The following is a 23,839-nucleotide window of genomic DNA, read 5'->3' on the forward strand; positions in this document are numbered from 1 at the left end:
TTTCAAGAAGGTCAATTTCAAACACATTTTGAAAGTAGCGTCTCTGGAGGTAAGCAGACTTTGAACATGCATAATCCTTGCCACCAGTCCAGGCACAGAATGTAAATGGTCTAGCAACTGAGAAGGAAAGATTTTATTTTACTGAGGACATATAATTGAGGTTTTGTCCCATCCTGGGAACTTTGGAGGAAGAACAGACACCCTCCCACTGCAACACACGTTATTAAGTAATTGGTGTCTCTATTTTATTAAATGGTATTCAACTAATAAATGTTAAATGAAAAGTTATTTATATATGATTTAGGTATGGGTGAGGTTTATAGTTTTGAAGTAGACGATACTGGATAAAGAATGAGGTAACAGTTATATCACCTCCTCTTAGGTTCAATGAATGAATTAATGAAGAAGGAACAGTGACTCAACCGAGATATGTGAAGTTTTCAAACGAAGAAAAAAGGAGTAGCTTGAATAAGGATTTATTATGGACACAGCTACATAACTGGTGGACTGTTGAATAATTAATTATTCAACCTTTCCCACTGTTTCTCGGGAAATGTATAGTTACGCTAGAAAAGTGAGCTTTAAAATGCCTCCCATTTAATAAAGCGAAGAAAAACTATGCATAATCAGGGCGAGCTTTTAGAGTGAGTTACAAATTATGTAGCCAAGAAGTCGGTTATAGATAATTTGTTTTATTTAGATCACAGGTTTTTATTAACTGCACTGCTAACAGAAGAACACGCAGAGAAAATAAAAATAACTGGCTCGCTTATATGATTTGATTTCTAAAGATTTCATTCTTTCTTTATTAATGATGTGCTTGAATTATATGGCTGCAATTAGAAAAGTGCAATGACTATCATGACATGTTTACGTCAAGATGAGCCGCAATTTTTTCACCAAGAGAGAACACGATCTGTTTTATATGGTACTGTTAATTTTACATAGCACAGGTTTCTTATCAAAACGTGCTCGAAAATATCTACTCTACAGGAATTGACTGAACCTGTATGATTGAGAAGTTAGTTTTCGCGGATTCATTTTTAACAAAACTTTAATGGACTTGATTGTCTAAATAAAGTATTTTTTAATTGAATTGCATGCATAACCCTCACATCTGTACTTAATAGAATTGAAACTTTCTTTCTTAATAGCTAGGAATTGTGTTAACTGCTACATAAAAACATATGTTCTGCTCTGCAACCCAATATATAAAAAATATTTTAATTTTTAAAAAAGCGTCAGGTTAAAAATGTCAGGAAGCCATTATTTTGTAAAAATAGTATTGACCTAAACATAGAAAGTCAAAGCTATGAGATACTTGAAGGTAACCTGTGTAGAAGCACCGAAAGACCAGACTGTTTCTCAATCTCAAAACAGCAAGGAAAGTGATTTCCAATGCTGCTTACTTTCTGGGGGCTGTATTTCTTTAATGAAGCAGCAGTAGTAAAGGAGGATATGCTAAGAGTCAGCAAGAAGAACACAAAATCCACTAAGACAATGTCTAGCTGACAGCATGTTGAAAGTAGAAGAGGGCATGGAACATCTGATCATGGGGAGAAGTGCTAGGTGTGAGTCTGCTGCAGTACAGCACTGATTGGCTTGTAGGAAGACAGCCAGTATTATAGCTAGTTCCGCTACTTGATTGGAAAATGGTGCAGAGTATCCTGTCTCACAAAGCTGGACACCTTCAACAGCCTGCTTGAGGGGAAAAAAACTGTAAAGTGGAATCTCTGAAAAAGAAGTTCTAAAACCACTAAATGCAGCCAACACTCCTTTTAATGCAGTAAAGACTTTTCCTGTTTCGCACCAAGGACTTTTAGCCATCACCACAAATATGGAACAGGCCCACACTATTTTCTCTTGTCAGAACCATTTACAATACCACAAAAATGCTGATACAAATACAGGATAACTTATTGCATGTCTGCCACAGTTTCACATCCCTCGTTTCTCCTCACCTTCACTGTTGTTGCAGTTGTAATATTTATGTTCTCATACCATTTTTTTTTAAAATATGTTGCTTTTATTACAATATGTTCACATATTTAATAGCTTTCGGAGTTTTGGAAGTATCCTTTACATGTCATGGTAGTCTAGTTGCAAAGCAGTTCTGGGCACCAACCTTTCAGTGATCTAGTATTAGTAAGTTTCACCAGAGAAAGTGCAGTGTTAAAAGTCGATGTTCATGTATGTTCGGAGATCTCTCTCCCAGTTCTTCGCTTTCGCTTCCCTCCGTCGCTCCTCCCTTTTACTGATGGTGGCCACTCTCTGGGTCCTAGTTGGCCTTGCCTTCTGGCGTTCCACGGCCTGAACATCATGGGCACCAAAGTGTGTAACTTTAGGCTTCTGGTCTGTCTGGAAGCCAAGGCCTTTCTGATCCCGCTTCAGGACAGTCTGAACTGGGAACTTACGGCCTTTCCCATCAGGGCCCAGTCCCGTCTCACGATCCCACCCTTCCTTGACCATCAACTTGTACCCCACATTGTGCTCAGGAATGCAGTAGTAGGTGGGCACCGGATTCTTCTTCTCGTTGAAGAGATGGACAGTAGATCGATTGTGCTGCTCCACGCTGTCTTCCTGGTAGTGAGTTTTGCAGACCTCGCAAAATTTCTTCTTCATGATTTTTTCCCTGGTGAAAGGAGCACAAACCATGAGCCAATACCTAGAGTGAACACATCAAGAGACTTACTCAAACAAACTTAGCATATAAAATCCTACGTAGGTAAGGTGCTACCGGACACCTAAATAGTGTACCTGCAATATTCTGTTTTGTATCCTTGTGTCACCGAACATTGAGCTTACTTTTAATTCTGCCTGCGTCCTGACTTTCTCTTCGACCCTGCCATGTCCATGTCTAGCTTCCGATGCCAATCAGCAAAGTCTGCACTATATGAATAGCTCATACATACAATAGACTGTACATCAGTCATAAACGGTCCACTGCAGAAATAGGCAGCAGAGTTATCTGAATCACCTACTGGTTATAACCAGGGCTCGAAAAATCCAAACAATGGTACTAGTCCTTTGAAAAATCTCCTCGACCTAACTCCAACCTCCTTGACCTCCGTCTAAGAAATGGGAGCAAATGTGACAAGATAACTAGATTTAAAGGCATCTTTATTGCTCATTAACTTTGTGAGCAATAAAAAAGCCTTTAAATCTTTTTACCTTGTCACATTTGCTCCGTTTTCACAGACAGAGGACAAAAGTTTGTTTGTCTTCCTACTCGCCAGAAAGGGCGAGTAGGACCTTGTTAAATTTAGCTTGCATATGCGAGCGGTCGAGTGGATTTTTCAAATCCTGATAACCCAATACCTGGTCAATTACGAAGCATCCTCTACTCTCTATTCACATCCCTATTTACCTTAACGTCTCCCTTCCCAATGGGCTCTTGCAGTAAAAGCAAGATAAACAATTGGTATCTTTGCTGTTTCAGTCTTATCTAAGTTATCTCGCTCTCTGACAAACATGGCTATCTGTGCCATTTCCTTATCCGACCCACAAGCACCACTTCTAATAACCTAATTGTACCCTTTCGGATCGCCATGCACACCTTTATCTCTCTTTTCAAAAAGTAAAGCAGCAAGGCTTTGTATCACAGGTACAAGTGATGTTTGACATTGGAGCTAATCTGGATGTTTATCTTATTATTCTAAGAGACCTTTCAGTACTACAATATAAAGGTTTGCAAGAACAATCTTACATTTTTTATTTTAAATAACAGTAGCCTTCTGCTGTGCCCATAACCGATAATCACCCACTTATCAGTATTCAACGGTGGTTCCATGTAGTTACAGCTCTTTCAGATTTCAAACGATCTTTACAGGGTCTAATGGAATTAGCCCATAGTTTAAAAGCCCAAAGATAAAATCTCAAATGGTACTTAATAAAACACACTTTAAAAAAAGATGCCCAACTCACTAACTTACCTTGATTCCCTCTCCTGTTTGAGGCTGCTCTGACATTCCTGTAAAAGGCGAACCACCTCGTTGTGCCCAGCTTCTTGGGCCAGAGCCATGGCATCTCTGCCCCGTGTTTCACACACTCCTACCCAGGCAGCCCCACATTTCAGAAGATAGCGCACAATCTCTGTGCGTCCGGCGTAAGCTGCGCACATAGTAGCTGTCCAGTAGTATCCATCCCGGAAATTCACATCACATGCGCCTTTCTCCACTAGTTTCTGCAGAGTTTTCAAATCTCCATCCTGAGCACACTTCAGCATTTGGTGACCGCTGCGAACTGATGACCTGTCTGCTGGTGAGAAAGCAGATGTAGGGGGAAGGGCTGCACTCTCAGCCCTCAGCTGCCGTCGCAGGACTGTCCTTTTTCTGGGTGGCTTCCGTGAACAATTCCCCTCTCCTACTGCAAGGAGGCTTTCATAGAAGGTTCTAGCTTCATCCCCCTGCAGAGTGCCGCCTTCTGCACAATGGGCCCTCTCCTTGTGATGATGCCCATTTCTCCAGCAGTCTGATCCATCTTTGGCACGAGTGAAGGTTATCAGCTGAGGATGGTTCATTTTTAGGCAGGGTGGGTCCAAAACTATTCAAAAAAGGGCAGAGAAATACCTTAAGGGCCACATGCAATGCATGGGAAAGATGAAGGCCAGAAACTGAGGACTTTGCACACCAATCTAAAGAAAGACAAGATTAATAATTAATAGCATCTCTAAACATACACGCTGCAGCAGCACATTACATTATAGACAAAGCAAATGTAAAAGAAAGAAGAATAAACAAATGCAATATTTATAAAAGGACACCATGAAATAAAGGCCTGGTGTTTTTCAGAAATCAGACACATTAAAATGAAGTAGTACAGCCCAGAGAAGGGGCCATGCACAGCCAATAGAAAGTAGACTTCCTAATTATCATTATTTCAGAATAACTGTCATTCAGCACCACACAGGTTGGACTGAAAACTCGACTGTACGTGGGTTGTTTTTTGTACCATGTGTGAAGAAAACAGAGTGACTGAAGCAGGTGTACTGTTGTCGCAGGTATATGAGCAGTTACTGTAAAGGAACTCAAGAAGTCACTCCAACAATTCATATTAAGAAGCATGGAGGTAATCAAGAAGAAGTTTGCTAAGCCTGGGTTGAGGGACAGGGTCTTCAGAGACACGACTGATGTGCTCCTGCTGGCAGGATAATGAACAATAGTATATAGGTTGTAGAAAGTTCCATAAGTGCATTTGTTGTTTGGGAGCGGACAGAAAGGCGTTTGTAGAGAATATATCTATAGTGCAACACTGCTGGGGCTTGACCCAAATCTCCAGCATGGTGGCAGGAGTCTGAAGATCTCCCTTATGACAGCATTCACCACCCCTTTAGGAATAGACTGTGGTCATGGGACCTCAAGGGCTAAACCACAAAAAAACACAGATTTCATGGAGCTATCAAGGTTACAGTCCGTCTTCACAAGGCGAAGAATACAGAAAAGTGCATGAAAGCCAGACCACATTAGTCCTGGTCAGGCAATAGGTGGGTGATGTGCTGAGGGTCACCAGTGCTAAGGCTACCAACACTAGTGTGTGACTTTTAGAGCACAGAGTCAGACCCTGTAACCCTGAACAGTGCTGGTCCCCTTTTCAGACAAGAAACCTTAGACAAGCTCAATGCCACCAATTCTACGCCGGGGACTCTATGCAAAGCCTGCTATGAGGTGGACAGTGGTTGGGTGTGGAGGGAGGGGGGGAGGGGAGAGAGGGAAATAGGGTGTTTATGAGGGATTGACACCACACTAGCTCCCCTGCGGCATCACTGCTGTCTGGTGCCCCAGAGCAGGTGCAAGAGTATTTAGCCATTTTTGTGGTGATGAGGAAGACCATAATGTTACTTTATAAATATGCATGTGTGCTCAAATCGGGCCTGCTGAAAGGATACCAAGTGGAAGATTTATGTAGATGCCAAAAAGAGCAAGGTTTACATTTGCCCAGCTTTTCAGAATACAGTGTAGTGTAAACATGTTCCGCCAGCTTACGCCGTACTGTGAAATGCAATAATGTATAAACCAAATTAACAGTATGGTACCCACCTTGCCAAGCATGCATGATTCTTGAATCTGAAACTTGTAAACGTGGTTTCAGCAAACTAATAACCAGGTCGAGACAATACATTTCTGCATGCGCCTCGCACAATAAATAAGGGATGTATGATCTCTCTTGTACAGCTCATTGCCAGAACCAGGCAGTCACAGGTGAGAGATTGAGAAGTCATGAATTAGGAGAAGCAGAAAAACACAATACAGGAACTCCAAGATGGTGCTGCTGCTTTAGACCTAAGCAACAACTCCAACAAAGAAGAACTCAACGAATACTTTCTCTCCATCAAACACTGGATGAACCTCAATGGCCTCTTTCTTAACAAGGATAACATATAAATCTTAATTGTACGAAGGTGGAGTATTATGCGGTAATGCAGGATAGGCTTCACCATGCAACACTCTCACAGACCCTGAAGAGGGTCCTTGGATTTACAATAATAAATCCTTAGCTCAGTGTTGGCAGTGTGGCAAAGAGCAGTCAGGATTTACTAGGGGAACATGTGTAAAGCATTTCGGAGTACCAACATGGACGATAAGTAATTGACACGACTCGAGAGAAATCCGATACCAATTTATAAAAATAAAGTGTATTTTTATCTTAATTTAGACAACAAAATGAACAAATAGCATACATATAACCAGAGTTAACCCCTTCGATGCTTGTGACGGAACCATTCCGTCATCAGTCACGGCTGAGCTGTGCTGATGACGGAATGGTTCCGTCACGACCACACCCTGTTCTGGAATGTCCAGCACAGGGGGGGAATCGGCGCCGCACGGAAGCGGTTAAAGATTTTAGAAGCAATATAAACCCAGTGCAAAATAATAGTGTGACTTTATCATTGTGGTCACTAGTTACAATTGGTCACTTGCAGGGTAAAGGTAATGCGGGATCCAGGACGAAGCCACAACAGTCAGTTCCATTTTACCTGGCACGTCGAGTTCGGGTGCACAGTTGTACCGACTGTCCCTAGTGCTGACAGGAGCCACGGGAGAGCTGCTCATACCACTTACACAGTGCTGCGGGGAATAAGATGCAAAAACACAACAAAGAGGTGAATGCTAACATCGGATTGAGTTCCCTCTAGATGTAGTGTTGTGTGCAGGGGTCGGTTGCCAGACTGGCACCCAACATGCCTTGGCCGCGGTAATCCTTGGAAAAAGGTACTCAGGTGGCAGGTGGTCCCAGGGAACACAATAGCGGTCTGTAACTTCGTGGAAGGCAGGACTACAGTTCCCACAGCGCACTAGACCATCTGGATTTGGGTGTTCCCTCGGAGTGCCCTATGGCCAACGATGCCTCAGATCCAGTGTGTTTTGGTCAGAGAGTGGGTGGTAATGGGTCCAGAGCCTTAGCAATCCTGCGTTAATAGAGCATATATGTTGTGTGGTACACTTGTTCTTGACAATGGGAGACTCTTTCCCCATTACTATTACAAAACTTTAGGATGTGCCAGAAAAAGTAAGATGAATCACCTTTTCTCGGTAAAGAATTCCAATTTATTTCATAGTACTTCAAGACAAGAGTAAGACATTTCACAGCGTTGTTTTACCTGTAGTTTGCAGGGAACCAGTGCCGCTGGCAGAGGAGAGCCTGAGGGTGCCTCAGGCTCTCACATGGGTCCCTCTGTCCAGGGAAACCAAGAGTTAGCCTAAGTAGGGTTTGGATCAGGCAGTTCCAGGAGCGTTGCCACAGGGACAGAGTATCCCTCTTTTGCTTTATGCAAGTCCTGCTGTTGCAGACACAGGTCTCTTATTTGTCCTCTTTGATGCAGGTTGTTTAGAAGTGAGGTTCTGGTGTCAGGGGTAGCCCTTAAATCCTAGATTATGGGGTGTTCTCGCAAGTGACCAATGGGCTGCTTGCCACAGCAGCTAATCAGCCCTTGAGGTGGCCACAACCGGGGGTGTAGGTCACCTTTTCTACCCAGAACCCACTATTTCTACCATTTTTTTTAAATGGCAGACGCCTTCCTTAGCTGCACAGACCATGCAACATACCTTATAGGTGTAGCAAGCATTCGGGGGGTGTAAACATCCTGCATACCTAATTTACCACCAGCCCGGATGCAAATGTGCTAGTCAGGGGAGGGCTGTTTTTTACTTTGTGAGTCAGCCCTGATGCATATCAGAAACAGTGTAGCCTTTGAAGCTCACTGCCTTGATGTGCCACTTCACTAGCTTTCCTTAGAGGGAGGAGGTATGATATGATAGGTATTCATAGAGTGCCGAAAATGTATGAAGGTGTCAAGGCGCTAAGGTCTCAGTGATAAGGGTCCACCCACAAATACCAAACAGACTGTCTAGCATAAAAGAACTAGAGTGTGAAAAGCCAGGTCTTTAGAGTTTTCCTAAAGAGGGCGTAAGCTCTAATGTCGGTCAGATGACATGGAAGTAAATTCCATAATCTTGCTAGTGCGGCGGCGAAGGCTCTCCCTTCCCACTTCTTCAGACATTTGGGCACGGTCACCAACTTAAGGTGAGCAGAATGAAGATTCCTACCAGGGACGTAGCTATGAAACATAGCTTTATGTCCTACTGGGCAGCTCCGATAAAGGGTCTTATGCCTGAAGCAGACAGATTTGACCATAATACATTCCCTTATAGGAAAACAGTGAAGGTATTGTAACCCGTTGTTCACCAACCGCCGTTTGGAAATTTCCAAGGTGAGCCTAGCCAGCTCATTCTGCACTAGCTGTCATTTAGCTCGAGTGCTCCTGTTGGTGTCTAGATATAGGGCATTACAGTAATATATTCTAGACATGACTAGTTCCAAAGCCACTTGTTTCTGTGCAGTAAAGGGTTGATCAGGATGTTTAGAAAGACGTGTCTAAACATCCTGATCAACCAGAAACACATTGCAACCACAAGATTGACCTGGAGATTTAAGAAAAGGGGACAGTCAAGCAGGAGCCCCAGATTCTTAGCCTTCTCAGTAGGCCTAGGTATAGGGACTAGTGTCTCTGGCCACCAACTGTGATCCCAGATGGAAGTTTGATTTCCAAAGAGCAGGTCCTCAGACTTCTCTCCATTAAGCTACAGATAGTTCCTCCTCATCCACCCAGTTACTGCTGTCATGCAGAGGTTAAAATGGACTGCAGTCACTACCCTCTGTGACCGCTCTGTCTCTCTGAGAAGCGGTCGCTCCCCACGCTCCCTGCCTGGATATCGAAGTGCTTTGCTTGCACTGCCTGCTAAGAATTGGTGCCTGGGTATCGTAGCGCTTTGTTCGCTTTACTTGTCAAGAATTGCTGCCTGCTATTGCTCACTGCTGCTGCTCGCATTTTAATCTGTGCAAATTCATTTATTATTGGAGCGCTCGCATTGCCTGATTTTCAAATTACCAATTATTGCCTGATTGTGCCGGTGCCACTGCCCATAGCGACATCCAACTTTCTGCCCCCAATCTCGTCCTGTTTCGGTTTTGCTTTCGCTGCCATCTTGTTGTTGTGCCTCGTAGCCAGCCTCTCCACCCCGCTCCCGCCTCCCAGCTGCTCCTCCCTCGCTCCGGCCCCCTCCACTATCTACATATGTCAATGCAACAGACGCGCAGCGGACGCGCCCCATGCGCGCCGAAGGCGCGCCAAAGGTAAGCCCGTCTACGCCCGTCCGCGCCAGACCCCCTGGTCCCCGCAAAATCCACTCCACCCGCATTACGTACGACGCTGCAACCCTCTCAGCCCTCAACCCCGGTCGACCACCAAACTGCCACCAAGCCGCCCCAGGACACACCCATGGACCCTTCACCTGCCACTCCTGCAAGTTCGACTGCTTCAAGACCAACACTAAATCCACAAACTCCAAACATAGCTCCGACACTAACCACCTGAAGTGCATCCTGCTCAACACTCGCTCGGTCCACAGACAAGCCATTGAACTCTGGAACCTACTCGACACCACATTACCGGACGTCTCCTTCCTTACAGAAACCTGGATGAACGCCTCATCAGCACCCGACATCGCCATAGCCATCCCGGACGGCTACAAGATAATCCAAAAGGACCGCACCAACCAAACAGGAGGAGGCATCGCCATCGTCCATAAGAACACCATCCGCATCACGACCAGTTCCGACGATAACCTCGCTACCGCCGAACACCTTCACTTCCAGATCGACCCCAAGACCACACTCAGAGGCACCCTCATCTACAGGCCACCAGGACCCCGCACACAATTCAGCGAAGACATCACTGACTTCATCAGCCCACACGCCCTCCCCTCCGAGGACTACATTCTACTGGGAGACCTCAACTTCCACTTGGAAAAAAACAACGACAGCAACACCACCACCCTTCTGGACAACCTCGCCAATCTCGGACTCAAACAACTTGTTAACACCCCCACCCACTATGCCGGGCACACGCTCGACCCAATCTTCACCTCCAGCAAGCACATCTCCTTCAATCACACCACAGCTCTCCTTTGGATGGACCACAGTTGCGTTCACTTCAACTACAAAAAGACTATGACCCACAACGAATTACCCGCCGAAACTGGAACAAAATTACCACCGACCAACTCCTCACATCGCTTCACCATAACCCTCCTGCACTATCATCGGACTCAAACCTTGCAGCCACCAACCTCACACAATGGATCTCCCACAGCGCTGACGAATTAGCACCCTTAAAAAAACATCAAAATCAATCAAGTTAGCAAAAAAGCCCTCTGGTTTAACGAGGACCTTAAGAAATCCAAGAAGTTCTGTCGCACCCTCGAGAAAGCCTGGAGAAAAAACCCAACCACTGACAACCTGGCCACCTTCAAGAACGCCATCCGCTAACACCACCAACTGATCCGATCCACCAAGAAATCAGCATTCAAGGATCGACTTGACAACAACGCCCACAACAGCAAGGAACTATTCAACATCGTCAAAGAATTTACCAACCCCACCGCCGGCACCAACGACATCACTCCCTCCTAAGACCTCTGCGACTCCCTAGCCTCATTCTTCCACAACAAAATCGCTGACATACATAACAGCTTTGAAAACCAGTCCGGAGACCAGTCCACTCCACCCACCTCCGAACTAAAACCCCCTTCTCAAAACCTTTGCGCCTGGAACCCAATCACCACTGAAGACACCATCCGCCTGATGAACTCCATCCACTCAGGATCGCCAACCGACCCATGTCCCCACCACATTTTCAACAAAGCAGACTCAATTATCGCTCACCATCTCCGAGACGTCATCAACTGCTCCCTCAACTCCGCTACCTTCCCGGAAAGCTGGAAACATGCCGAACTCAGCGCACTTCTGAAGAAACCCACAGCAGACCCCACTGAACTTAAGAACTACCGCCCCATCTCGCTCCTCCCATTCCCTGCCAAAGTCATTGAGAAAGCCATCAACAATCAGCTCGCCGCCTTCCTCGAATCCAACAAATCCCTCGACCCCTCAAAGTCCGGCTTTCGAGCCAAACACAGCACCGAGACCGCCCTCATCGCAGCAACAGACGACATTTGAACACTACTGGACAACAGAGAAACAGTTGCCCTCATCCTACTTGACCTCTCCGCAGCCTTCGACACAGTCTGTCATAGCACCCTTATACAACGCCTCAGCAACGTCGGAATACAAGGAAAAGCATTGGACTGGATCATCTCGTTCCTCGCCGGAAGAACCCAAAGAGTCCGCCTCCCCCCTTTTAGATCAGAGGCCACCGAAGTCATCTGCGGCGTACCACAGGGATCATCACTCAGTCCCACCCTCTTCAACGTATACATGAGTCCCCTCGCATCCATCGCACACCAACACAACCTCAACATCATCTCCTACGCAGACGACACCCAGCTGATCCTCTCCCTCACCAAAGACCCAAACACCGCCAAAACCCACTTACACGAAGGAATGAAAGAAGTAGCCGAGTGGATGAAGAACAGCCGTTTAAAACTGAACTCGGACAAAACGGAAGTCCTCATCTTAGGTTCATCCCCCTCTGCCTGGGACGACTCATGGTGGCCACCGGCCCTGGGAACTGCACCCATACCTACGGACCACGCACGTAACCTGGGCTTCATCCTGGACTCCGCCCTCTCGATGACCAGACAAGTCAACGCCGTCTCATCATCATGCTTCAACATCCTGCGCATGCGCAAAAAAATCTTCTGTTGGATCCCCACCGAAACAAGAAAGACGGTCACCCACGCACTGGTCACAAGCCGACTGGACTACGGAAACACCCTTTACGCCGGAACCACAGCCAAGCTACAGAAAAAACTCCAACACATCCAAAACGCCTCAGCCAGACTCATACTAGACATCCCCTGCCAAGCTCACATTTCCAGTCACCTGAAAGACCTCCACTGGCTCCCCGTCAACAAGAGAATAACGTTCCGTCTCCTCACCCACGCACACAAAGCCCTCTACTACCTAGGACCCGAATGCCTCAACACACGCCTGTCCTTTTACACCCCCACCCGCCAACTACGATCGTCCAATCAAGCCCTCGCCGCAATTCCGCGCATCCATAGATCCACCATGGGGGGGGAAGATCCTTCTCCTACTTAGCGGCCAAGACCTGGAATTCTATCCCCACCCACCTGCACCTTACACAGAACCACCTCTCCTTCAGAAAACAACTAAAAACTTGGATATTCGATAAGTAAAGTACCCCCCTCCCTCAAGCGCCTTGAGACCCTCTGGGTGAGTAGTGCGCTATACAACTGATAAACTTGAACTTGAACCCTGTCCTGTCAAATTGACACGAGAAGCTGGGCATGACCTCCTTCATACCCAAGCCTGTGTTCCTGACTTCTGGGAGTGATAACACTGCCTGGCAGGAGGTCAGAATCCTGTCTTGGCATCAGCAAGCGTGGGCTGCCAGCCAGAGCACAGAGAACCTCTAAGTTAGCCACCTGAGTGCATGCCACATCACTCTTGACGCGAGGTTTGTGTCAGGGGTGAGAAAGGCACGCTATTGGATACCAAGCATGACATATTTAGGCAGTACCATAGTAGAGCTGCCAACCTCTGGTTTACCTGGGTACCAGCCCATGTTATCCAATTGACCGTCTATCACTTATAGTGTCTTTTAATTGTAAAGGCCACTATAGGGACATATAGGCTTGCACTTACATGCTCACATCTTTAATATAATGTCTCCTGGGCTTTAGGAGGCCTCCATTAGGGGTGACTGACATATTAAAAGCAGCCCATTGACTTTGCCACACACGGTGAGGGCAAAGTCGAATTGGATCAGTTTACATTGTTCCTGCAGTCTGCAATGGCCGGTCTGCTGTCAAAAGTTTTCTTGGGTCACTCAAGGTGGGGCAAACAGTACTGCAAGCCCTGGAGACCCATTTACGAACCATGCCTTGGGTACCACTGGTACCCTATACTAGGGATTTATGAGGGGGGTAAAGTCCTTGACAATTGGGGATGCCAATTTACACACAACAGTTTTAGGGAGAGAGCACTGGGGTCTGGGCAGCAGGATCCAATGCCCTTTCAAAATCATAACCATCAGTATTGGAGCAAAAAGTGTTTATGTATGGGGGGGGTTGGGGGGAGGGGGTTGGGCGAGATGACCATGCAAAAAGGGCACTTTCCTATATTAATATTAAATAAGGACAAGTCTGCTCCTCCAAATATCTCATGGCTTCCTTCACTTGACCCCAATCCTCCCCAGTAGATGTAGAGTCCTATGTGATGCACAACTATCTTTCAATGCTCAAAGCGACTATCAAACAAGCATTTGCAATGCAATAGGTCTTGTATTACTGAAAGTTTGAGCTACTCGCGTTGCATAATTATTTGTAACACCAATAGCTCAAATGTTAGTGATGAAAGACCTATTGCATTGCAAATGCATGTTTTTTGGGGTTACATTAGATGTTGCTGACAGCACATCCCCTGTTTCAGGTCAAACCTAAAAAAAGAGCTCAGCCGTGCCCCTGGTCACACAGTAGCCAATGTTGAGCCACTGCAATTCAACTCAGGTCGCTGTATGTGCACTGTATTTAGACAGATGGGTGTTTAATGGCCCACGCCGCCCCATGTAAAATGAAGAGTGGAAGGAATGGCTGAATTAACTAGCAGGCCACGTTTTATGGGTTGAGCAAGTTGAGCAGCAGTGTGATTAATAGTCTAATATAGCAACAAGAAAGCTCCTGCGATGGATGTTACATGGTTTATATTGTAACTGATGACCAGGTCCCTGCAGTGCAGCCTCGGAGCAGTCAGATTTCCCAGGGGTCTGCCGCATCTCTGCAACCAAACACGAATCCTGCAGGAAGAAAGATTTATTTGAATCCCTGGTCTGCAAAGCAGCCACTTCCATAAAGCAACGGGGAGCTAAGTGAAATCTCATGAACCCCATTTTGAATCCCCGTGAAAGGCATTTGAATGTTTAAGTCCTCGGGCTCTGCTGGCGGAAGACCAGCAACACCAGCCTCGGGGCCCTTCACGAGGGCTGCGCCGGCGATGGCACAATCTGCACTATCGCCTTCAACAGCTGACTGCAGCAGCAATGACATTAGGGCTGAAACACTAGCGCAAAACGAGATTTCGCACCAGTTGTTTGATGTTAATGAAGGAGCAAAATTGCCTCACAGGAAGCAATATATTTAATTTGCCTCTGGTGACCCATTTAAATAAGTCAGAGTGGGGGAAGCTTCCTTTACAATGTTTGCTAAAAATGTTAAAAGTCAGAAAGCAGACGCGAACCCCGACCATCACAAATTAACTTATTCATTCCAGTCTCAAATTCGGGAGGATTTTGCTTTGTGCGGGTTCATTGCCTTAATGTGAGCGCTAGATGTTTGAATGCCTTCAGTCAAGCTGTGACTAGCGTGCTCCACTTCACAGCATTAGCTCGGCCAGAGCCAGATTGGCTTGATGAACCCATAGCCACATTGTACTTACCAGGCCGCATCAGGGGCACGTGGCTAATCGTGCCTTATGGTGTATTCTCGAATGTTGTTGAAGTGGTGATGAAATAATCAAAACAACTAGGGAGTGAGGGAAATAGCACTCTTAGTCCCCCAAGTTAAATCTGCAAAAAACAACGAAAGAGTGGCTACTTAAAGCAGCTAATTAAAGGGACACACACACAGGTTTGTTTTAGGGACCCTCACTCACCAACCTGGTGGTGACATGCTTCATCATGGGGTCACCACCAAGGGAGAAGAGTGCTTCCCTGGTGTGCTACAACGCCTGCAGCGGAGCTGGTTGTTTGTGTGGGGGGGGGGGGGTTGTGAATTTAAAAAGTCACCAAATACTACCTATAAAATAATTTATTCCAGGTGATTTGGTTACCATTAAAAACTGGTGACGGATCTGTACTCGCTAATAAGTATAGCCAGGAGGATCCTATACATTAAGAACGTGAAAAACGGTCAACATGTTTCTGCTTATACATGCACTATCTGCAAAGCATTCATCAGGACCAACTAGAGAGAGACCATGGCGGTACTGTTGCAGCTGCAATGGATTTGGAAGTTGTGTGCGAGGACAAGTGAAGAGGAGCACAGGTGTCTAGTGTGATGGTGACCCCTGACCCTCCTGGTAGGTCCCTCCGCACAGCTCCGCCTGTGCCCCCCTGCCCCAGCTGCTGAGGACTCGCTCGTAAGTCTGCTCATCCTCCGTTTTTGTGCCCTGTTTTTGCCTTCTGTGACACTGTTTACCACTCTTTTGTGCCCCGATTTTTAGGGTATCGCTATTATATCCCACAGGGATCATTAGCGCGTATATAGTAGGCGAAACAAACTCTTGACCAAGTGCGGATTACGTGCAGTTTGTGTGATCCAGTCGTGTGAGACGCGCGTGCACGTCAAACCCATCAGCCTCACACCATACTACAATGGAATGCGCTCCCAAGCTGCTCCCCCGCCGCTCGCCATATGCTCGTTCCCTCCCACTCGCTCCCCCTTCCCCCACAGCAATGCCAAGAGCTTGTTTGTTTAGAAACACGGCGTCCGCAACCGGTTTCAGAAGCCGTCATTCACCTTATACGGTGGCCACATGGATGCGCTCAACAGTGTGTACATTTTGTTGCACAACCACCATTCTAGGTTGCAGCAATTTCATGTTAACATCGATTGAATGTAATGCTTTTCAAAACCCAGTCATCAAGCAAACGTGTTCACTCTGTTTCTTCGATCTGTTTTTTCTACATATTTTCTGATCGGTGTTTGTAACATGAAGCTATGCCTGTGGATAGCTTTAGAATAGATGCAGGACTCCCATCTGACTCCAATGTAAAATGAATGTTTCCATCATGTGGAAACTTCACTATTTCTTGCTTTGTGAAGCCTCACAAAATTGTGTTTGTCATTATAGTCATATAGTCCCAACGAGGCATCATACCCCAAGGAAGCACACACATCGTGGCAGGGTGTTGAAATTTTCAACTAGCGTTTCTTACATTTGGTATGAGCTACACTTTAACACCCTAATGAATATTTTATCTGGGCCACAAGATGTATTTACTTTTCGTTTTTGAATGTCCCCTTTTAATTCTCTAACTGTTACTGGTTTGGTTATCTGGCGCTACAGACTTTGATTACCTTCAAGGAATTAAACCTTGGGGGCCTTTTTCTGCCCCTTTGTGAGACTTGCTGTCGAAATTCACACACTCTCTCACACACACACTCTCTCACACTCTCTCGCGCCCACACTCTCACTCTCTCGCGCCCACACTCTCACTCTCTCGCGCCCACACTGTCGCGCCCACACTGTCGCGCCCACACTGTCGCGCCCTCACTCTCTCGCGCCCTCACTCTCTCGCGCCCTCACTCTCTCGCGCCCTCACTCTCTCGCGCCCTCACTCTCTCCATCTATCGCCCTCACTCTCTCCATCTATCGCCCTCACTCTCTCCATCTATCGCCCTCACTCTCTCCATCTATCGCCCTCACTCTCTCCATCTATCGCCCTCACTCTCTCCATCTATCGCCCTCACTCTCTCCATCTATCGCCCTCACTCTCTCCATCTATCGCCCTCACTCTCTCCATCTATCGCCCTCACTCCCTCCATCTATCTATCGCCCTCACTCTCTCCATCTATCTATCGCCCTCACTCTCTCCATCTATCTATCGCCCTCACTCCCTCCATCTATCTATCGCCCTCACTCCCTCCATCTATCTTTCGCCCTCACTCCCTCCATCTATCGCCCTCACTCCCTCCATCTATCGCCCTCACTCCCTCCATCTATCGCCCTCACTCCCTCCATCTATCGCCCTCACTCCCTCCATCTATCGCCCTCTATCCATCGCCCTCACTCTATCCATCCATCGCCCTCACTCTATCCATCCATCGCCCTCACTCTATCCATCCATCGCCCTCACTCTATCCATCCATCCCCCTCACTCTATCCATCCATCGCCCTCACTCTATCCATCCATCGCCCTCACTCTATCCATCCATCGCCCTCACTCTATCCATCCATCGCCCTCACTCTATCCATCCATCGCCCTCACTCTATCCATCCATCGCCCTCACTCTATCCATCCATCGCCCTCACTCTATCCATCCATCGCCCTCACTCTATCCATTCATCGCACAACAACAGCATCACTCACGGGCACCACAGCATCACTCAGGGGCACCACAACATCACTATGCGCTACCACAGCATCACTCAATGCCACAGCATCACTTGTCGCCACTCCAACACCACTCAGCGCTACCACAGTATCAATCTGTGCATTCAACAACTGGTTCAAATATGTTCTCTCAATGTTTTAAGCTTTATTACAAATGTCACATAAAAATGTTGATATTTCACTTCTGTTCTTATATTTCAGTCACGATAAAATACACTGAACATAATCTTCACAAAAGTTATTTACAAAAGTTTAAGTTATTGTCATTATAAATTACAATAACGTTTATTTAAGTATTTTCTTACAAAAAAACATTATTTGTAAAATCAATACTTCCAAGTCACGTAAATCCAAAACATGTTGCATTAAAAATGCTGAGTGTCACATTGCCAAAAAATAAAAGTGTTAGCATTGTAAATGACAAAGCTATTAATTTCACAATTTCAAAAATAACACAAACAACAAATTTGTCATGGACAGGACAAATAGCTCAAACTTCCCTAATGCGAGACCTATTGCATTGCAAATGCTTGTCCGTCTGTGACACTGTTTTCCCCTTCTTTTGTGCCCCGTTTTTTGCCGTCTGTGACACTGTTTTCCCCCTCTTTTGTGCCTTGTTTCTGCCTTCTGTGACACTGCTTTCCCCCTCTTTTGTGCCCTGTTTCCGCTTTCTGTGACACTATTTTCCCCCTCTTTTGTGCCCCATTTTGCTTTCTGTGCCACTCGCTCCCCCCGCTATGCCCTCTGCGGCCCGCCCCCCTGACTGCCCACTGCCCATTCGCTGCTCCTGCCTCCCAGCTGCTCCTGCCTCCCGCCTCCCAGCTGCTCCTCCCTCCCACCTCCCCATATATGCCGGACGCTGCGCGGCCGCACTGCTGGCGCGCCTAAGGCAAGCCTGTCTGCTCCCCGTCCGCGACCAGCGCCAGGAACACTGCCCCCCGCACACACCACAAAGCCCACCTCTGCTACGACCCCAGCACTCTGCACACACTCAATGCAGGACGATCCTGCACCTGCTGCCAGGCCACCCCGAAACACGCCCAAGGACCCTTCTCCTGCCGGAACTGCAGCTTCACCAGCATCCGGCCCGCCAACCCGCCCAACATGGAAACCAGCTTCCTCAGATGAATCCTGCTCAACACCTGCTCCGCCCGCAAACACGCCATCGAACTCTGAGACCTACTCGACCCCATCGCCCCAGACGCCGTCTTCCTGACGGAGAACTGGCTGACCCTCTCCGCAGCACCTGACATCGCCATAGCCATCCCGGAAGGCTACAAGATCACCCGCAAAGACCGCACCAACAGAATAGGAGGAGGAATTGCCATCGTCCACAGAAACTCTCAAAATCTCTACACATGCCGATGACACCCTCTGCACCGCCGAACACCTGCACTTCCAGATCCACACGACCCCAACACCACCCTCAGAGGCACCCTCCTCTACAGACCCCCCCGGACCCCGACATCAGTTGAGAGACTCCATCACCGACCTCGTCAGCACACACGCCCTCGCCTCCACGGACTACATCCTCCTCAGGGAACTGAACTTTCACCTCGAGAAGAACAACAGCGCCAACTCCTCCACCCTGATCGACAACCTCGGAGTCAGACAACTAATCACAGCACCCACACACTCTGCCGGCCACACGCTTGACCCCATCTTCTCAGCGAGCACCCACGTCTTCTTCAACCGCACCACCAAAGTCCACTGGATCGACCACCGCTGCATCCACTTCACCTTCCGGAAACCCACCAAACACCACCGCACCCAGCAGACGCCTCACCACAGCTGGGGCAAGACCACCGAGGACCAGCTTACCGCCTCCCTCGCCCAGAGCCCACCCGCAGACCCAACCGACCCGTACACCGCAGCCCGCAACCTCAAACAATGGATCAACAACTGCACCAACACCCTCGCCCCGTTCAAGACACCTCCCAACACCCACACCAGCAAGAGAGCCAGCTGGTTCATCGAAGACCTCCAGGTCTCTAAGCAAACCTGCAGAAAACTAGAAAAAAACCTGGACCTGCGAAAGAACACCGGAAAGCTACACAGCCGACAGGTACGCCACCCGCCGACACCAACAACTCATCAGATCCGCCAAAAGGACCGCCTTCAGAGACCACCTAGACAACAACGCACACAACAGCAAAGAGCTCTTTAGCATCCTGAAGGAACTCTCCAACCCCAGGTCCAACACCAACGACATCCCACCGTCACAAGACTTGTGCGACTCGCTGGCCACCTTCTTCCATCGCAAGATCTCAGGCATCCACAACAGCTTAGACGTTGTCACCACCCCGGCAACAGCCCACTCCCATGACCACTAACCGCCTGCTCGCCTGGACCAATATCAAAGACGACGACACCATCAAGATCATAAACACCGTCCCCTCCGGATCCCCAGAAGACCCGTGTCCACACCACATTTTCAACAAAGCCAGCAGCACCATTGCACCCCACCTTCGGAAAACCATCAACATCTCCTTTGAGACACCGACATTCCCAGAGAGCTGGAAGCACGCAGAGATCAACGCCTTACTAAAGAAACCCAAGGTGGACCTCAAGAACTTCAGACCCATCTCCCTGCTCCCGTTCCCGGCGAAGGTTTAATCGAAAAGGCCGTCAAACAACTGACCAGCTTCCTCGAAGAGAACAACATCCTGGACCAATCCCAGTCAGGGTTCCGTAGCAACCACTGTACCTAAACTGCCCTCATCTCTGCCACCAGGATCATGCTCGACAATGGAAAAACCGCGTCCCTCTGCCACCAGGATCATGCTCGACAACTGAGAAACCACGGCCCTCATCCTCCTAGACCTATCAGCCTCTTTCGACACAGGTCTGCCACCGCACCCTAAGAACACGCCTCCACGACACCGGAATCCAAGGGAAGGCCCTGGACTGGACCATCTCCTTCCTCACCGGAAGAACCCAGAGCATCCGCCTCCCCCCCTTCCGCTCCGAAGCCACCGATATCATCGGCGGCGTACCCCAAGGCTCATCTCTCAGCCCAAAGTTGTTCAACATCTACATGGCACCACTCGGCCACGTCGCCCGACAGCACGACCTAAACATCATCTCCTACGCCAACGACACCCAGCTGATCCTCTCGCTCACCAAGGACCCCCACACCGCCAAAACCAACCTCCACAAAGGAATGAAGGCCGTCGCCGACTAGATGACGAACAGCCGACTGAAGCTGAACTCGGACAAGACGGAGGTCCTCATCCTGGGCTCCTCCCCCTCGGCCTGGGACAACTCCTGGTGGCCGACGGCACTGGGAGCACCCCCCACACCCACCAACCACACACGAAACCTAGGGGTCATCCTCGACTTCACACTCTCCATGACAAAGCAGGTCAACGCCGTCTCCTCCTCCTGCTTCAACACCCTACGCATGCTTCGCAGGATCTTCAAGTGGATCCCCACCGAAACTAGAAGGACGGTCACCCTGGCCCTCGTCAGCAGCAGACTGGACTAGGCAACGCACTCTACGCAGGAGCCCCAGCCAAACTCCTGAAACAACTCCAACGCATCCAGAACACCTCTGCTCGCCTGATCCTGGACATCCCCCGCCGCAGCCACATCACACCCCACCTGAAAGACCTGCACTGGCTCCCCATCAACAAGAGGATAACCTTCAAGCTCCTCACCCATGCACACAAGGCACTCCATGACACCGGACCAGCATACCTCAACAGACGACACAGCCTCTACACCCCCGCCAGCTCCGCAGACCACGCCCTCGCCACCATCACCCGAAGAATGACCGACCCCCCCACTGCCTTGAGACCCTCAAGGATATGTAGTGCGCTTTACAAATGCTATGATTGATTATGGTGGAAGTTCAGTTGATGGTTGAGGTAGGCATGTCCTAGGTCATGGAGAGCTTTGTAGGCATGCGTGAGGTTCTTAAACTGCCATCTCTACTGGATTGTGAGCCAGTGAAGGTCTCTGAGGTGGGGAGCGATGAGGAATCATTTGGGGGAGGCCCAGGACTGCCACGTTTTTATTTTAAGGTCTGGAGTCTTCTGGGGAGCTGGGTGGAGATGCCGGCATAGAGGGCGTTGTCGTAGTAGAGGCGACTGGTGACAACGGACTGGGTAACGGTCTTTCTGACATTGGCTGGGATGCATCTGAATATTCCGTGGAGCAAGCGAAGTGTGTGGAAGCAGGAGGAGGCAACTGTGTTGCTTTTTTTTTTTTGAAGAGTTTTATATAGCTCGAACTTGATCCGAATCGGGTATCAGAGCGCTTTACATAGCACCAGTTACATTACATGAGGACACACATTCATTTTTGTTAGGCACGGGCAGATTAAGTGATTTGCCCAGAATCACAGGATGTTTTTGGCGTTGTTACCGAGACTCGAATCCAGTTCCCCAGGTCCGTAGTCGAGCGCCCTAGCCGTTAGACCAACTCCTCTCCTTGTTGCTTCATAGCCAGTTGGCTGTTGAGGACGTTGACAAGGTTGCAAGTATGGGTCTGAATTCATCATTACAGGGGAAGAACAGAAAACAACATAAGAACCAAACCCTCGAACCACTTTGTGGCCCCAATCCCTGGTAACATTGCGAAAGAACTTTATACTCACATACTGGACAAAATTGATGCATCTCTCCCTCAGACAAGGACCATTTCCTATCTCAAAACTGGGCAAGTTACACCTCTCTCAAAAAACTGTGTGCATATACCTAGGACCTTAAACAGTATCGCCCCATCTCCAACCTGACTTTCCTCCCAAAAATCACTGAAAAGTTTGTAGCAGAGCAACTCATCACATAGATCAAGGATAATAACCTCCTGTAAAATTAACAAATAAGCAAGGATTTTCTATCATCTATAGGCAGATAACACATGACCATAGCTAAAGGTCTCCTCACTAAGCAACATCTTTTACCTTGCCACCACCCTAAACAAAACTGGAAGACTTCTTATCAACTAAAATGATACCCTAAATCCTAGATGGACACACTCAACATCAACACCAGTAAACCCACCATCGTTGACAGTGCCAAATCCTTAGGTGTCACCCTAATCCAGAAGCTCCACTTGCAGTCTCAAATCAGCACCATGGCCAGAAACGAGCACCATCAACTGTCTACTGTGGGAAATTGTACTTCTGGAGCTTTTGGAACTAACAGCCTGATTACAAATGGGTCAATTAATTTCGACCTGTGCATAAACCCATGTTTATGTACAGGTCGTAATTTTAAGTTAAATGTTATTTAACACATCTTTTAATTATCGACTGCATTAAATAACTCAAGCCATGAAATATTTCGGAAGGACAAACCTGACGAATGTTAAAAGGAAATATATACATTACTCACCATATTATGAAGATTTGGGGGAGTTAACACCAACATTTGCATGTCATTACCCACAAACTCACGTGTGCACCCGATATGTAACTCGTGGTACTGTTATTTAGCAGGTTAAACACTCTTAATCAGGGCCTAAATGTGATAATATTTGGTCACTCTTAAGCTCTCTGTAATTACCCACATATCGGCATATGTTTGCCGTAAAACGCTATGGCACCTTTAGGAAATGTTCGTACTATATATAAATACATAACTAAATAAATAGTTAATTTGGAATAATCCTGTCCAAATTGAACCATACTGGAATTTGGACGAATGTTATTCAAAAACATATATTGCAACATCTACGAACACATAAGTGGGAAAGTTACAAAGAAAAATACCTCTGGTGAATTTAATATCCATACTAGCAGGTACACTGTTGCTTACCCCGCAGAAAACGATCCTAAATCGCAGCCGGTTGCTCGGACGTCTCCCTAATATTTGTTGTGCAGCTGCGCCAAAGGGTGCGTGAAACGTCATGATTCGGTAGACAGAAAGGAAGGACTACAACAGAAACGAAAGTTACAACAGACCACTTGCATCAATACGCAGAATAAAGCACTTGGCCATTTTGGAACAGGACGAGTAGTTAGGTACTACAAACATAGCTACCATTTTGCAATGGGTCCGAATGACCCGCAAGGACGCAGAACGCCCTACACACTCTAACCACTGAGGCCAATCACCTGTAACGTCTTCGGAGGCCCCGCCCCAAGCAACAAAAGCCAGCCATTGAACATCCTCGCTAGAAAAAGTCACGCCCTCGCGGGTCGATTTCTCAGTATTCTGTTTACTCGACAACTGCCACCTGTCACCTATCAATCAACAAGATCGTGCATCACTCGTTGCTCGTCGGGACTTGTAGTGTCGCCGT

General features: G+C 47.6%; 1 protein-coding gene across 3 annotated transcripts; it reads right to left on the reverse strand.

Annotated features, from left to right (window-relative positions):
* Positions 1-672: 672 nt before the first annotated feature.
* On the reverse strand, positions 673-23,787 carry GPANK1 (G-patch domain and ankyrin repeats 1). 3 transcript variants are annotated; one of them, XM_078645993.1, is made up of 4 exons: positions 23,652-23,787; positions 23,353-23,469; positions 3,933-4,633; positions 673-2,632 (listed from the first exon to the last, which is right to left on the reverse strand). In XM_078645993.1, exons 3-4 carry the CDS (start codon positions 4,517-4,519, stop codon positions 2,173-2,175), a joined length of 1,047 nt encoding a protein of 348 aa, XP_078502119.1. In that variant the 5' UTR covers positions 4,520-4,633; positions 23,353-23,469; positions 23,652-23,787; the 3' UTR covers positions 673-2,172. The 3 variants fall into 3 exon arrangements, with proteins under 3 accessions (XP_078502119.1, XP_078502120.1, XP_078502121.1); XM_078645995.1 differs by having other exon boundaries at positions 752-2,632; positions 23,307-23,469; XM_078645994.1 differs by lacking the exon at positions 23,652-23,787 and having other exon boundaries at positions 23,353-23,486.
* Between the last annotated feature and the right edge of the window lie 52 nt (positions 23,788-23,839).

The sequence above is a fragment of the Lissotriton helveticus genome, chromosome 5_1, assembly GCF_964261635.1.
Source record: "Lissotriton helveticus chromosome 5_1, aLisHel1.1, whole genome shotgun sequence".
In the NCBI taxonomy this organism is placed as follows: domain Eukaryota; kingdom Metazoa; phylum Chordata; class Amphibia; order Caudata; family Salamandridae; genus Lissotriton; species Lissotriton helveticus.

Excerpts from the sequence above, each read along its gene's own strand:
- GPANK1 (XM_078645993.1), bottom strand. The coding sequence starts at position 4,519 with ATGAACCATCCTCAGCTGATAACCTTCACTCGTGCCAAAGATGGATCA. Across the intron at positions 2,633-3,932 it reads AAACAGGAGAGGGAATCAAG|GGAAAAAATCATGAAGAAGA; the intron begins GTAAGTTAGTGA and ends TCCTTTCACCAG.